The sequence below is a fragment of the Vitis riparia genome, chromosome 5, assembly GCF_004353265.1.
Source record: "Vitis riparia cultivar Riparia Gloire de Montpellier isolate 1030 chromosome 5, EGFV_Vit.rip_1.0, whole genome shotgun sequence".
NCBI lineage: Eukaryota > Viridiplantae > Streptophyta > Magnoliopsida > Vitales > Vitaceae > Vitis > Vitis riparia.
In genome coordinates this window covers 5,195,593-5,211,393 of record NC_048435.1, presented here as the reverse complement: position 1 = coordinate 5,211,393, position 15,801 = coordinate 5,195,593, and the positions used below count along the sequence as shown (strand labels likewise).

The 15,801-nt window shown below is 36.2% G+C and overlaps 4 protein-coding genes across 6 annotated transcripts; 3 read left to right on the top strand and 1 right to left on the bottom strand.

Moving 5' to 3' along the window:
• The first annotated feature begins 564 nt into the window (after positions 1-564).
• On the top strand, positions 565-5,030 carry LOC117913941 (homocysteine S-methyltransferase 3-like). The gene is made up of 7 exons (XM_034829074.1): positions 565-842; positions 2,234-2,290; positions 2,402-2,607; positions 3,121-3,250; positions 3,731-3,934; positions 4,241-4,312; positions 4,718-5,030. Exons 1-7 carry the CDS (start codon positions 666-668, stop codon positions 4,862-4,864), a joined length of 993 nt encoding a protein of 330 aa, XP_034684965.1. The 5' UTR covers positions 565-665; the 3' UTR covers positions 4,865-5,030.
• Positions 5,031-6,851: 1,821 nt separating this feature from the next.
• LOC117914362 (pentatricopeptide repeat-containing protein At3g22690) lies at positions 6,852-9,449 on the top strand. The gene has a single exon (XM_034829668.1). It carries the CDS (start codon positions 6,870-6,872, stop codon positions 9,378-9,380), a length of 2,511 nt encoding a protein of 836 aa, XP_034685559.1. The 5' UTR covers positions 6,852-6,869; the 3' UTR covers positions 9,381-9,449.
• A 61-nt stretch (positions 9,450-9,510) lies between these two features.
• Positions 9,511-12,991, bottom strand: LOC117914367 (protein RDM1). 3 transcript variants are annotated; one of them, XM_034829677.1, is made up of 5 exons: positions 12,790-12,991; positions 11,868-12,198; positions 11,570-11,724; positions 11,238-11,410; positions 9,511-10,079 (listed from the first exon to the last, which is right to left on the bottom strand). In XM_034829677.1, exons 4-5 carry the CDS (start codon positions 11,392-11,394, stop codon positions 9,712-9,714), a joined length of 525 nt encoding a protein of 174 aa, XP_034685568.1. In that variant the 5' UTR covers positions 11,395-11,410; positions 11,570-11,724; positions 11,868-12,198; positions 12,790-12,991; the 3' UTR covers positions 9,511-9,711. The 3 variants fall into 3 exon arrangements, with proteins under 3 accessions (XP_034685568.1, XP_034685567.1, XP_034685566.1); XM_034829676.1 differs by lacking the exon at positions 11,868-12,198; XM_034829675.1 differs by lacking the exons at positions 11,570-11,724; positions 11,868-12,198.
• Positions 12,992-13,182: 191 nt separating this feature from the next.
• LOC117914364 (pentatricopeptide repeat-containing protein At3g22670, mitochondrial-like) lies at positions 13,183-15,464 on the top strand. The gene has a single exon (XM_034829669.1). It carries the CDS (start codon positions 13,365-13,367, stop codon positions 15,033-15,035), a length of 1,671 nt encoding a protein of 556 aa, XP_034685560.1. The 5' UTR covers positions 13,183-13,364; the 3' UTR covers positions 15,036-15,464.
• The last annotated feature ends 337 nt before the right edge of the window (positions 15,465-15,801 follow it).

The window sequence follows — 15,801 nt, the reverse complement described above, 5'->3', positions numbered from 1 at the left end:
TCGGGTTTTTATTGATCCTTTTAATCAAATAACCTTTTTTAATTATTATTTATTATGACATATCGTATATTTAATCATCGCCCAATTTCTTGTATCTCCCTAGTGTTTTATTTATTTATATTTTTGTTCTTAAAAAAGCATTAAAAAATAAACAATTTGTTAAATTTTTAATTCCAAAGCAAATCCAATAAATAAAATGAAGTTTTTTTCTAGTTAAAATTCAAAAGTAAGAGACAATTACGAGCTTTTTTTGTAATGCTTTATTCAATTTTATACTTTTTTTTTTAATCCTAAAATTTGGTAAATGGTAAATAAAAAAAATATTATTAATATAATGGAATTATTTATATAAATATTTGGTTACTTTAAATATTTGGTTAAAATAAGAAATTTAAAATTTTAAGTTTTATTCTCATGATATCATTTAATTATTAATTGAAAAAGAAATAAAAATATAGGTATAAAAGGAAAATTGAAAGGAGTAGGGGCATTTGAGTAATTGTAAGGATCTTCCCTCCAAATAAAGGGAGGTGGCTGGAGTTTCGACAGGGGAAACCGTAAAACGGTGGAGCTTGTCTTGTCAGCTCTCTCAATCCAAACTCCCATAAAAACCTCTCTCCTTTTCTCGTTTTCTCGTTTTCTCATTCAATCTCTGTTTTTTCCATATGGGATTCGCAACCCTCCAATCACCCACTTTCATGGCCGATTTCCTCCACCAGTCCGGCGGCTACGCGGTTATTGACGGCGGCCTTGCCACCGAGCTCGAGCGTCACGGCGCCGACCTCAATGACCCTCTCTGGAGCGCCACATGCCTCATTCATTCTCCTGACCTTATCAGGAGGGTAATACACTCTCTGTTTCTCTTTCTCTCTGTCTCCTCTTTTTTTTTTTTCTCATCATTTCGTTGTTTATTTTTTGGGTTTGGGTTGCATTTTTCATTTTTTTTTTCATTTTTATGAGTTTTATGGATTGAAATTTGGTCTTTCTGTTTCTTTGGGAGAAGCCCATGTGCTTTTCCGGTTGTCTGCTCTGTTTTTGAGCTTTTTGTTGGTAGAATCTTGATGGGTTGCTTGTGGTTTATTTCACTAGAACATAACCTCACAAGAACATGACAAAAAACATAAGAAATTATTCTTCCAAAATTAAGAAAAGTATTTTCAGAGTCTTAACTAAAATAGATGGACCCGATGGTCATCTGAGGTTTAAAATGGAAGCCGCAGAGAGCAGGAAACACTGTGAAACTGTGGCCAGTCACATCAGAAATTGCAGGCTCACAAAGCAAAAATAAAAAACTGCCTATATTATACGTGGCAAAGGCTATCCTAATCCACCTCATGTTTGTTTATGAGCTCACGTTATTTCATGACATCTGTCGTGTGTCATGCATGTTTGAAAAATAGGTAAATTACAAAGAGGGATGAGGTAAGAACAGCTGATTCATACAGGTTTCTGTTTCACATCACAAAGAGTGTGGTGATAGATGCTTTAATGGTCCTTTGCATCAAGAGTGAAACATCAAATGCAATTTTCGTAAAGGGAATTATTGTGAGAAGTTAGAAACTTAGAATAGAAAAAAATTCATGGAGACTTTAGCTTTATGTGTTAGATGCCTGTAGCAGGACATGTGGGCCACGCTGGGATGTTGAAATGCTTCAATCATCTTTGTCTTCTCCTAGCTGGAATCTGACAAGCTTGTAAGAAATCCATATGTGAAGGAGATTTTCTTGTCGCATGTTCAATCAGAAACCAAAATGTGTTTGAAAAGTCTTTTAGGAGTGCATGTTTCATAGTCCTTGATTAATATGATATTTCGCTGGTCGAGTCTATAGCGGTCCTTGGATGAATTAAGGTTCTCTTGCAACCAAATTCAATGAATTACAGGCTTGAATGGGCACTGGTGTTGGGTTTGTGATGTCACTGATGTGCCTTGTGGTGATGAGACCTATTTACTTCACAGTTTTTTGAATGTCGTGTTTTGAGAAACCAAAGTTGGCATGCTGGCTTTCTTAGGTGAGAATAAAACAACCGTGGGATTCCATAGAATTCGCAATACCAAGTGCCATAGTTTCATCTTGATAATTTTTCTATACAAAGGATTTAAAAATCGGGTAGTGTTACCCTTACCCTCTGTAGTTGTATCATAATCAATTTTGAAGAACTGAAAGACACTTTGATAGCTAATTCCTTTGCCTTTCATAGAGGATTTTGTTGATTGATTGTTTTACTATGACAGGTGCACCTAGATTACCTTGAAGCAGGGGCAAGTATCATAATAACAGCATCTTATCAGGTTATTGTGCTGTCCCTTCTATGTTTTGATGTGTATCAAACCAATAGATTTTTCATTTTGCTTAACAGAAAGAAAGAAAAAAAAGGTAACATTGTTCTGTATGTAAGACAGGCTACTATTCAGGGCTTTGAGGCCAAAGGCTTGTCTAGAGAAGAAGCCGAGGCTTTGCTAAGGAGAAGCGTTGAAATTGCATGTGAGGCAAGGGATATTTATCATGAGAGATGTGCCAAGGGCACTTGTCTAGAGCAGCGTCTAATCTTAGTTGCAGCTTCTGTTGGTAGCTACGGGGCATATCTGGCTGATGGATCCGAGTATAGGTGAGTTACTTAGTAATTCTTAATAGTAGCTTCCTATGTTGCAATCATATTTCTTGTGTCTACAACTGAAGTGATGTGCTGTATTGTCATCTGTGTTCAACCAGGTATTGAGTGCACTAGTATGATTGGGCTATTTAATCTTCATGATATCATGTCTTCTCAATCCTAGGATTCCATCACGATGAATTAGGAAATGCAGAGCAAATAGCAAATTACTCTGTAAGTTATAATTAGGCTGCATGTTAGCAATGTGCATGCCTCAGCCTAAAGAGAGAAAAAGAAAAAGAAAAAAGCACAAATTGTTTGGAAGTTTATTTAGCCTAGAAGATCTCAGAGCTGGAATTAAAGACGAGCAAGGTCCCTGCATAAATGATATTTACAACATGGGCATGTTCTTTCCAGGCCCTACCTTTCAAATTACTGTTTCATTACTTTATGTTTGAATTTAAAGTTATGGCAGTATTTAGATTATGATATTTTAGTGATGGCATGCCTTATTTTCTTCCTTTACAGTGGGCACTATGGTGCTGCAGTTACTCTGGAAACTTTGAAAGATTTTCACAGGAGACGGGTCCAGGTTCTAGCTGAGTCAGGTGCTGACTTGATTGCATTTGAAACAATTCCAAATAAGCTAGAAGCAAAGGTATTTTCTTTATGTTATTTGTGGAAAGGCTATTTAATCTTGTCCATACAATCTGTATGAATTTTTGCTATTTATAAAGTTGCAAAGTGCTTAAGGTGGGGTATAAACTAAGCCTCAAACAGTTACCGTATTTATTTTTATTATAAAGATGTATATCATTTCATTATTTGTAAAATTCAAAGGTAATACCGCTAAATCCACCAAATTGCATCACATGTAAAGAACGTATTAAATTTGGAATCCAGGAAAGATGGAATTCGTGATCTGAAGAAGAGTTTATACTTCATGCTGTTGAACAGCTTGGTTTGCTGGTTGGTTTACATTTTGCCTCTCCAGCTCCAGTTGTGGTCCAGTTTAACATAGGTTTATGGTTGTGTGGTCCGCCAGCATACGGCATGAGTGCTGGGCTCATGAGATTACTTGAAATGAGATTTTTTATTCTGGTCGTATACTTCTTGACCCTTTTTGGTTCTATTGCAGGCCTATGCAGAACTTCTTGATGAAGAAAACATAAAGATTCCAGCATGGTTTTCATTCACTTCTCTGGATGGAATCAATGCGGTTAGTGGTGATTCTTTGATAGAGTGTGCCTCAATTGCAGATTCATGCAAGCAAGTTGTTGCAGTTGGAATCAACTGCACCCCTCCTAGATTTATTCATGGACTGATTTTATTGATTCAGAAGGTATGTTATGCCAGGTTCATGCTCTTTTTACAAGGACTAATTTTCAAAATAGATATGGTAACTCTGTTTCCTTTTCCGAATGCCTGTGACAAGTTGAAAGACAGTTTTTCTGCTCTTATTCTTATCAGTATGTATCTTTCCATACTACTACTCTATGAAGAGGACTCTTTTCATTATGGTGAATGCAACTCAGATAGGAGGAAAAAAGATGAAACTCAGATATGAGTTTTTAAATTTTATTCTCTCTCCTTACAGCTTTCTACCTTTTCAAATACTTGGCTTCTTATCGGCTATTTAATCCTGCAGGTAACTACTAAACCAGTAGTCATATATCCAAACAGCGGTGAGACTTATGATGGAGTACGAAAGGAGTGGGTGGTGAGCTTCCTCTATCCCTAGTTTTATTTCGTTCAAATTTTGAATTGAGCTCAAACCTGGCCACTAGTGCTCATCTTCTCTGGCCCCTCTGAATATTGGCTTGCAAGTCTAGATCCTGGGTAATGGTTAGTAATAGATGTTTTATTTGTTCCCTAAGTTAATTATCCTTGAAGTGGCTCATATTTGCCTGCATTATCAACTGCCACACATTCTGTTTTGGTTCTATTTCGTACTAACATATAGTTTTGAAGCTTTCATAAAATTCAGAAACTAGATATGCTCAACTACGATCATCATCATCGATCATCCTGCAATCTTAGCACCAGTCTGATCGACCTGACATGTTAACTTTAAGTCCATTGTCTTATGTTTAGCACGTAATCAGATGTATGTTTTGTGTTGCAGAAATCAAGTGGAGTTCAAGATGGAGACTTTGTATCCTATGTGGGCAAGTGGCGTGAAGCTGGGGCTTCCCTTTTTGGAGGCTGCTGCAGGACTTCTCCCCACACTATAAGGGCCATATCTACGACTCTCTCCAGCTATCTGCAGTGACCATCCTTGTGTTCAAGACTGCCTTAGACAAAGATGTAAATGTTTAACCCATGTTGAGAAAATGCGGCTTCAAATCCAGCTTCCAACCACTAATGGAAGTTAGCCTTGTTGAGAACTTGAATAAATCTGAAGTTAATAAATAAAAGTGTCTTTGGGTTTGCATATATATGGTTTTACAATTTGGATAACAATTGCATTTCAGAACATCAGGATTTGGAAAAAAAATACACATTAGAAAAGAAAGATAGTTTAAAAACTATCACCAAATCTTCAACATTTTTTGAGGTATTGATAGGAAGTTTTCTTTCAAAGAACATTGTTTTTAAAATATATATATATTTTTATTTTATAAAAATATTGCAAATTCAATTTATATAATATAAATTAAACTTAATTCAAGTCTTATTAAAAATGAAAATAGTTTTATAATTGTTTTTAGCAAAATATAAATAATAAAATTATAAATTATATATTTTTTTTATAAAAAATATATTATTTTAATATATGTTAGAAAGATATGGATATTAACTATTTGATTTAAAATAAATAATGAATAAAGTTTTAATTTTTTTTAATATGTAAATGAGTTAAGTTTTTTATTTTATGTACATATTTAGTATTGGAATATAAATATAGTATTCTAAAATGTTTTGATTTAATATGAAATTAATTAGATTGATTTTTTGAATTCAAAATTATTCTTAAAAATTTTAAAATTATTAATTATGTTGTATTTTATTTATAATTTATTTACCTAAATTCAAAAAAGATAGTTGTATGTATGGGAGAAACTATAAAACTACTACTTATAATATATTTGAAATATTTTTTTTTAATGATTAGATCTATTTTTTTAGTTCTAAATTATTTAAAAAAAAATTAAACTTATTAATAAATTCAATACAAAATATCACTTGATTTGAAATTCATTTTTATGGTGAGAAAATTTATAAAAATATAATTATGTGAAAAAAAAAATAGAGTGAACTAATTTTTATCTATAAATCTCTAGAATTAATGAATTTATTATTTGAATTTTAAAATATTTTTAAAATTTACTAAACTTGTTATTGAATTTAACATATTAAGTTTTGTTTAATTTGAAGTTTATTTGTTGAGAAAAATTAGAAAATAATGATTCTATATAGAATTGTTCATAAATTTCTAGTATTAATTAGATCATTATTTGATTTTTAAATTATTTTTAAAAATTATTAGACTTGTTATTTAATTTGAATTTCATTTACTTAATGAAAAATTCAAAAAATAATGACTTTATGTAGAAGATAAAAAATAAAGTTGTTGTAAACTAATTTTTGTTTAAAAATTCCTGCTATTTGAATTTTAAAATATTTTTTAAAATTATTAAACTTGTTAATAAATCCAACGTATTAAATTTTGTTTAATTTGGAATTCATTTGCCTAATGAAAAAAATAATAAAAAAGTAATGATTCTATATAAAAGAGAAACCATAAAGTATCCATTTTTGTTCATAAATTTTCAATATTAATTGATTCACTATTTGAGTTTTAAAATACTTTTAAAAATTATTAAACTTATTAATACATCAAATGCAATAAGTTTGGTTTAATTTGAAGTTCATTTGCTTAGTAAAAAAAAGTCGAAAAATAACGATTTTATGTAAAAGAGAAATGATAAGGCTATTTTAAACTAATTTTTGTCCATAAATTTTTAATATTAGTTTGTTCGCCATATTTTAATTTTAAGTTAATTTAAAAAATTATTGATTTTGTTAATAAATTTAACATATTAAGTTTTACTTAATTTAGAGTTTATTTATTTAATAAAAAAATTGTAAAAATGTGACATGCATATATATATATTTTAATATATATATATATATTTCTTTATTTTAAAAAATTCATCAAGTCTTTTTGTTGTCTGAAAGCATTTTATTTTGTTTTTAAAAACAACAGACAGATATTATTAGGAATATCTAAAAACAGTTTTAGGCAGCCGTTAGAAATCCAACAGAAAACAGCCATGGCTTCCAGCCTTTGCCTCTCTCCTCTGCTCTCCGCCACCCAAATCAAAGAGGCCGACCCCATGACCAAAGACAGTTGTTTGAATGAATCACTTCGATGTTGCAAAACCTTGAACCAACTCAAGCAGTTACACTGTCAAATTACTAAGAACGGTCTTGATCAGATCCCTTCTACTCTAACCAAGCTGGTCAATGCTGGCGCAGAAATTGCCTCGCCGGAAAGCTTAGACTACGCTCGAAAGGCCTTTGAGCTCTTCAAAGAAGATGTAAGAAGCGATGATGCGCTTTTCATGCTTAACTCTTTGATCAGAGGTTACTCTTCTGCTGGTCTTGGCCGCGAAGCTATCTTACTTTATGTTCGGATGTTGGTCCTAGGCGTTACACCTAATCACTATACCTTTCCATTTGTTTTGAGTGGGTGCACAAAGATCGCAGCTTTCTGTGAGGGGATTCAAGTTCATGGGTCCGTTGTCAAGATGGGTTTAGAGGAAGATGTGTTTATACAGAACTGTTTGATTCATTTCTATGCTGAATGTGGACACATGGATCATGGGCACAAGGTGTTTGAGGGAATGTCTGAAAGAAATGTTGTGTCGTGGACTAGTTTGATTTGTGGTTACGCTCGTGGGGATCGTCCAAAAGAGGCCGTTTCTTTGTTTTTTGAAATGGTGGAGGCGGGTATTAGACCTAGTTCGGTTACCATGGTGTGTGTGATCTCTGCATGTGCCAAGTTGCGGGATCTTGACATGGGCGAGAGAGTGTGTGCTTATATCGGTGAGTTGGGGCTGAAGCTCAATAAAGTCATGGTGAATGCGCTCGTCGACATGTACATGAAATGCGGTGCAATCGATGCTGCAAAGCGGCTCTTTGATGAATGTGTTGATAGAAATTTGGTCCTTTACAATACAATCTTGTCAAATTATGTGCGCCAGGGATTGGCGAGAGAGGCGCTTGCCATATTAGATGAAATGCTGCAACAAGGCCCTCGACCCGACAGGGTCACAATGTTATCTGCAATCTCGGCCTCCGCACAGTTAGTTGATCTTTTCTATGGAAAGGTGTGCCATGGTTATGTGATAAGGAATGGGCTAGAAGGTTGGGATAGCATTGGAAATGTGATTATTGACATGTACATGAAGTGTGGGAAACCAGAAATGGCCTGTAGAGTATTTGATCTAATGTCCAACAAGACTGTGGTTTCATGGAATTCACTAACGGCGGGATTTATCAGAAATGGTGATGTGGAATCAGCTTGGGAAGTATTCAATCAAATACCAGAGAGAAATGCTGTGTTTTGGAACACCATGATTAGTGGTTTGGTGCAGAAGAGCTTGTTTGAGGACGCAATTGAACTGTTCCGAGAAATGCAGGGCGAGGGAATAAAAGCAGACAGGGTGACAATGATGGGCATCGCTTCTGCCTGTGGATATTTAGGAGCTCCAGAGCTTGCAAAGTGGGTTCACACTTACATTGAAAAGAATGGAATTCCTTGTGATATGCGGCTCAATACAGCTCTGGTTGATATGTTTGCTAGGTGTGGTGATCCTCAAAGTGCAATGCAAGTCTTCAATAAAATGACTGAAAGAGATGTATCTGCTTGGACTGCAGCCATTGGAACAATGGCCATGGAGGGAAATGGGGAAGGAGCTACTGGGCTTTTCAACCAGATGCTTATTCAAGGAGTGAAACCTGATGTGGTACTATTTGTGCAAGTACTGACTGCATGTAGCCATGGTGGGCTAGTGGAACAAGGCTTGCATATTTTCAGTTTGATGGAGGACCATGGAATCTCCCCCCAAATTGAACATTATGGGTGCATGGTTGATTTACTTGGCCGAGCTGGATTACTGAGGGAAGCTTTTGATCTCATAAAGAGCATGCCCATGGAGCCTAATGATGTGGTTTGGGGTTCTCTCTTAGCTGCTTGCCGGGTCCATAAGAATGTTGAAATGGCTACATATGCAGCTGAAAGGATAAATGAATTGGCTCCTCAGAGAGCTGGGGTCCATGTGCTTCTTTCAAACATATATGCTTCTGCTGGGAAATGGACGGACGTTGCAAGAGTGAGACTAAACTTGAGGGAAAAAGGGGTTCGCAAAGTGCCCGGATCAAGCTCGGTACAGGTTAATGGTGTAATACATGAGTTCACCTCTGGGGATGAATCACATCCAGAAATGACCCACATTGCCTTGATGCTACAGGAGATGAACTGCAGATTCTCAGACGCTGGCCATATTCCTGATCTATCCAATGTTTTACTTGATGTTGATGAGCAGGAGAAAGAGTACCTGCTCAGTCGACATAGTGAGAAACTTGCTATTGCATTTGGGCTTATCACTACAGGTCGAAGCACGCCAATTCGTGTTGTTAAGAATCTGCGCATGTGCTCTGATTGCCACTCCTTTGCCAAAATGGCATCAATAATATATAATCGGGAGATTATTGTTAGAGATAATAATAGGTTTCACTTCTTCCGGCAAGGCTTATGTTCTTGTTGTGATTATTGGTAATATTACATGAACTTCATTGGTAAGTATTTTTTGGACAATTCAGCATGTCAATCCATTTACATTAGTTCATTTGTACAAAGCACTTTTTAGCTTTTGAACGCTTCATCAAAAAGAACAAATCAAGAACAGATGCCAGAGAAGACGCTACTTGCCACAAAATTTATGAAGAGTTGAAAAATTATGGGAATAGAGGAGAAATATATGAACAAGAAAGGTGTTTGCATCTTCCCCAAATTTGCATTATATGGTTCTAAACCATTTCTAGGAATTTAGGAAACACCCAGTAAGAGTAGCCCTAAGGCAGAAACTTACAGGCCTTGCGGAGCAACTTTCATATTTGTGGGAAGATGGAATCAACAAAAGCATAGTGCATTGGGTCTGACAGCCAGAGTTTTGCCATATGATGGGGAGACGTGGTTTGTCGGTGGACTTCTTCAATGAGCCAGATGCTAGCTTCAGCTTTACTTGGGTGAATAATGGAATCCAGTGACCTATTTTCATCCTTGCTTCCAATCCTTAACTGATCCCACTGTTTTACAAGAATATTGGTGAGGTAATGCAGAGGTTGCCCATACAATTGCTTTATGGATTTGGCTAATCCCATCCATGTGTCAAATGGAATAAGAGAGCCTCGACGGGCTGGGATTGGAATCTGCTTCATGTATTCCTGATACATTTCTGCCCTTCTGATCACTACATCTGCATCAAGGCAAGTTTTCATGCAATAACACCGTTTGTGAGAATAGGGATACAGTTGATAATTGAAGAAACCAAATCCATACAACAGCTAAGGACTCATTTGGGGAGCCAGAGCACAATTAATAAGAAACTTGCGTGGGAAGCCAATTGAAAGGATGCAAAGTCTAATTAACCGATCAATCAGCCCTGGAATCTTCCAAGAGGTTCCTACATATCAGGACCTTTTTTAGCATCAAGTATCAGCAGACCCAGTACAGCCTGAGCAATGCTACCGCTTTCTCCATGATATTCTACATGCTGGTTAACATGGAAGTATCATGAACGCAAATATTCTGTATGTATGAAGCAAGTATCATTATGAATTTGATCCCAGTACATCATCATTGACGTATATATAAAATGAAATCAATGGAGGACAATTAGCCTATTTCAAGGAAAGAAGCCTCCCAAAATTGTAGTGTGTTTATGGTTTCGTTCCTTGCAAGAGAAGTCAAAACCTTTTGTGCCATTAACATTATGGCAAGCCAAATTTCTAGATTCCTGTCCCAGATTAGCTCACAAATACTGAAAGGAGTAGAACTGCAAGTGGACTGATTTGCAGACATCTGAACCATAAAGGTTAAGATGGGAACTAATGAATCTCTCAGCCACTCCAGTATAAAAATATGGACAGGTCAAACTGCTGGCAGTTTGACCTTCAACAATTGGAGCTGTTATGCTCAAACTGCTAGACTAAAGGATCCCATGCACTTGAACAGTTTAACTGTGGTACCATGGATTGATAGTATTTGTAGAAAGCAAACTGGTACTCTGTGCATCTTATAGATGAATGCAAAACATAAGATAGTCCTTTTCTATGATTTAAAGTGAGGTCATTTTATTCCTTGAAATTTCTTATTTACCCATAATTAGTGACATTCTTCACGGTTGGAACATGAGGATCACTTCAGAAAATGAAGTGGAAGGGTTAAGTCTCAATTGCTTGAATAATCTGGCCTTATAATATGTTCAACAGAAGCAGCAATGGTTTAAAGTGAAGGTATATCCTAGAAAACAATCAAGAGAAAACACACCCTTGGTTTTCTGTATGATAGTATCACTAGAGAATAAAGTAACCAACCAATAAATCCACTGGCTCCAATGCAAATATGCAAATACCTTCAAATGGCTCTTGTCGGGCAGGTTGATCAATAGTTATATCCATTGACTTCTTGTCAACAGACCCATTATCAACTTCTACACCTGGATTGGAGGAAGAAGATTCATCTGATGATATAACATCCACCTGTTCATTCCATGGAAATGCCCTCTTCATGGTGTAATATGTAATCCTGGAAAAAAAGTAAATAACCCGTTGGGCACTAACTTGAACCCACAAAATAATAATAATAATAATAATAATACAAGAGCACTAAAAATCAAATAAAGAGAAAAAGAAAACCAAGGATCCGAACTCTCTCATAGTAACTTGAATTGATGCAACAACCTACCCCGAAAGAAAGATTGCATACACTATACACAACCATCCACACTCACACTAAGTGCCACAGCCAATAATGCTTTTAAGAAAAATCCTTTCTTCTACACTCAACTTTTTACATTCTCTTTTCAACTTTAACAGCATCTTCAACCAAAGCTACTTATCCTGAAAAATAAGGAAATTAGAGTCGCCCAAAATTTTATACAATAATTTTATAAAATATTAGAGCCTTCTGTTTTTTTTGAAATGTATTTAAATGATTCTAATCATAAAGCAAAAGTTAATGATTGGACATCCATGCAACCAACCAAAAATCATCCCTGAAGCAAAATACTCCAAAATCAAGCCACATTGAAGCTGTTTGAAGGTAACTTGACAGTGGTTTGCTTCTTCTCTTTCCTTCCACCCCCTCTCCTCCTGTCCCAGATCCTACAATCTTTTTTTAGAGTGAATTACTGCAGTACAACTTCAAAGCCTTTACTAAACAAAATGAAGTTTGAATGAAATTTCTGCAAGCTAAGGCCGTCCCAGCCGAAGTATATGTTGTCCTAATTAATTTTTACCGCTCCAAGCATCATATTAGGTTCCCCAAGAACCAATTTCCTGGCTCCACTTTTTCCAATTGGTAGAATGAAATTTCTAAGAAGACAAACAATATTCTCTCTATTATCAGTACCAATGAAATCACAATGATGCAGTAAATAAGCAGTTCCAATGATAAGTTAAGCATTTGATTATACAGGTAGATAAACTAAATCATGTGAATTACCAAACAGACAACCATTTTACTATCATAATTTTCTCCATCTGGAACTGCATTTCTTTTCAATCTTAACTAGAATGAGAAAAAAATGAATAGAAGAACACTCCATTCTAAATTTTCAAGTTTTCCCCTTATGATTATGAAGAACACAACAGAACTCAATTTTCAATTCTCCTTCCTTCAAGTTTCCCTTGTTTTCTGAGAAAATATGGAGAGAAAATAAAATAAAACCTCAAACCTTACATTTCTTTCCTTTTTTTTTTTTTTCAAAAAGAAAAAAGAAAAAATCCCAAGTAACTTAACAAAACATAAAGAGCCAAAAAAAAAAAATTTCCTACATTTTCTCAGCAACCAAACCGTTTAAGAGGAATAAAATCCATCCTTAAAAAGCCGGAATGAGTTAGAATAGAAAAGGAAATCACCAAAAAAAGAAACAAACAAAAAGATGAATGAGATCAGAAGCTTACCTTCAACAAAGAAAGAGTTTCTGAAAATCGGCACCTTTTTTCCACTTGGAAATGTGAATTGGCGCTTATTCAAACTCAAAACACCCGAATTGGTCCTATTTGAAACAGACGGAGATAGAGATTTAGGGTTTATACTTCTTTTGTTGCTATAGATTTGATGCTAATGCCTTCGGATTTTGTCTGAAATCCCCTCGGACGGCAAGTAAGTTATTGCAAAATTAAGGGTATTTACGGTATGTTACCGCGAGATGGGAAATTAAACCAACGTAAGGGTATTATAGTAAAAACAATTGAAGTCTAAAAAATTTTCCTTTTCAAAGACAAAAACTGATTTTAAAAAGAAATAAGTAGCGCGTAGTCGGCTTATAGTTTCTGTTTTAATCGGGAAAGGAGTTCGAGAGAGCAAAAATAGTGAAGAGAAAGGAGCGAAGCGCATTGTTTCCGCCTCCATTCCTGATCACTTTCTCCCAGGACTGGGATCTGCGTGCCGACCGTTCTCTTCCTAGTCTCTGTGATCCAACAGCCTTTTTTTTTTATTATTATTCTTTGGGTTAGCCGCAGTTGGGTAATCCAAGATGCTTTCAAAACTCAAAATTTTCCATCTTTTTTCGCATTCAGGCTCATCGACAACTCCGTATATGTATAAAGGTAATAATCTCCTTCTCAATGCGCTCCATTGCTTGTCACTTAATCATTTCTGCACCACAACTGGGTCACCCACCACGGCCGAGTCACCCGAGCTTCCGGACTGGGTCAAATTCTCTCAGAATAACAGCCCTGCTGGCTCAGATTCTGATGATGATTTCGTGATTCCTAAACTTGCTTATTGGGCGGAGAATCAAAAGCATGATCATCGCAGTAAAGTTGATGGGTACGTGCTAAAGGAGACTATTGATAGTGATATCGATAAAATTAGTGAACTTCTCAAGTTTAGGCACTCCTCGGCTGATGCTGTTGTCCAAGCTCTAGGTGGGTGTGGCGTGAGTGTATCCGAAAGCTTGGTTGAGCAAGTTTTGAAGAGATTCAGCAATGATTGGATCCCGGCTTTTGGGTTTTTCAAGTGGGCAAAAGCTCAAACGGGTTATAGGCATTCTTTGAATTCCTACAACTCAATGGTTGACATCTTAGGGAAGTTGAAGAAGTTTGATCTTATGTGGGAGTTGGTGGAGGAGATGGATCAATTGGGGGGATATGTTTCCTTGGCCACAATGACTAAGGTCATGAGAAGGCTTGCAAGGGCGAGTCGGTGGAAGGATGCCATAGAGGCATTTCGAGGAATGGAGAGGTTTGGCGTGAAGAAGGACACATTGGCGATGAATACACTTATGGATGCCCTGGTTAAGGAGAATAGCGTTGAGCATGCTAATGATGTGTTTGTAGAGTTCAAGGATTCAATTCTTTTGAACCCTCATACTTTCAATGTATTGATTCATGGTTGGTGCAAAGCTAGGAAGATGGATAATGCCCTGAAGTCTATGGCAGAGATGAAGGAACATGGGTTCTGCCCAGATGTGATTTCTTACACGTCCATTGTGGAAGCTTACTGTCGCGAGAAAGATTTTCGCAAAGTCGATTCTGTACTAAATGAGATGGAGGAAAAGGGGTGTCCCCCAAATGTAGTGACATACACCATTGTTATGCATGCTTTGGGCAAGGGAAAGGAAATATCTAAAGCTTTGGAGGTGTATGAGAAGATGAAGGGAAGCAGTTGTGTTCCTGATACTTCATTTTACAGTTCCTTGATTTACATACTAAGCAAAGCAGGTAGGCTTAAGGATGCTCGGGATGTATTTGAGGACATGACAAAGCAGGGTGCAATCCCAGATGTGTTGACATATAATACCATGATCTCTGCTGCCTGCATGCATTCCCAGGAAGAAGATGCCTTGAAGCTGCTTCTGAAAATGGAAGAAAGTTCCTGCAAGCCTGATCTTAATACTTACTCCCCTTTACTGAAAATGTGCTGCAGAAACAACAGAATGAAGGTGCTTTCAGCATTGTTGAACCACATGTTTAAGAACGACATAAGTCTTGAAGTTGGAACCTATTCTCTCTTGGTGCATGGACTGTGTAAGAGTGGGAAACTTGAACATGCTTGCTTGTTTTTTGAGGAAATGGTGTCAAAGGGATTGGTTCCTAAGGACTGTACCCACAAGTTGTTGCTGAAAGAGCTTGAGAAGAAGAGTATGGTAGAAGCCAAGGAAAGGGTTGAAAAGTTGATGTCACAGGCAAGACAACAAGGATGACTGTTGAGATTTAGGATGCATCCCTTGATCCATCACTTTTCTTTACTCTTTTTCTTTCTGGGCATGGGTCATTTTGTGTAATGGTTTTGTTAGTTTCCAAGACATTGCTAATGGCAAAAGCAACTCTCCGCAGTACATCATGTTGGAGAGATCGGCTATTAGGGGGAGCATGATATTCAGATGATAAAATGTCCCATCTCATGCTAAAGTTTCATCCTGTAGCTTCATATTTGATTAATACAACTACATTTGATGACTGTGATAAAGGGGCAAGGTAGGGAGACCTATTTTTGCATGGTCATTTCATGCGACCAGGATGAATCTTAGAGCCCTCAGTGGGGGTTCTGGTTCCATTGATTTAGGAAGTATAATCCTGATGTGAATACTTGTTGATTTCAATTATTTTTGCAATAGATCATCTTTTTAACCTGTTTTCATGTATATAACTTTTTCTTAGTTGTTGTACACCTCCACCACAAAATATATATATAGACATTACTAACCAAGCATTGCAACGAACTTCCAGTTAGCTTCATTTGTGATGCATATGTGTCTGGACAAGAAGGTAACCACAAAGGTTAAGAATGCATCTGCATTCTCGTGCACCATTTTACTATGGAGAGCGCTTCAAATGGAAAGATGGAACAAAAAGTGTGCACCATATTACTATGGAGAGAGCTTCAAGTGGAAGGATGGAACAAAAAGTTTGGAAAAAAGAACTTCAGTTCTTTTCGCTACATAATATACAGAGATAGAACTTATAAGG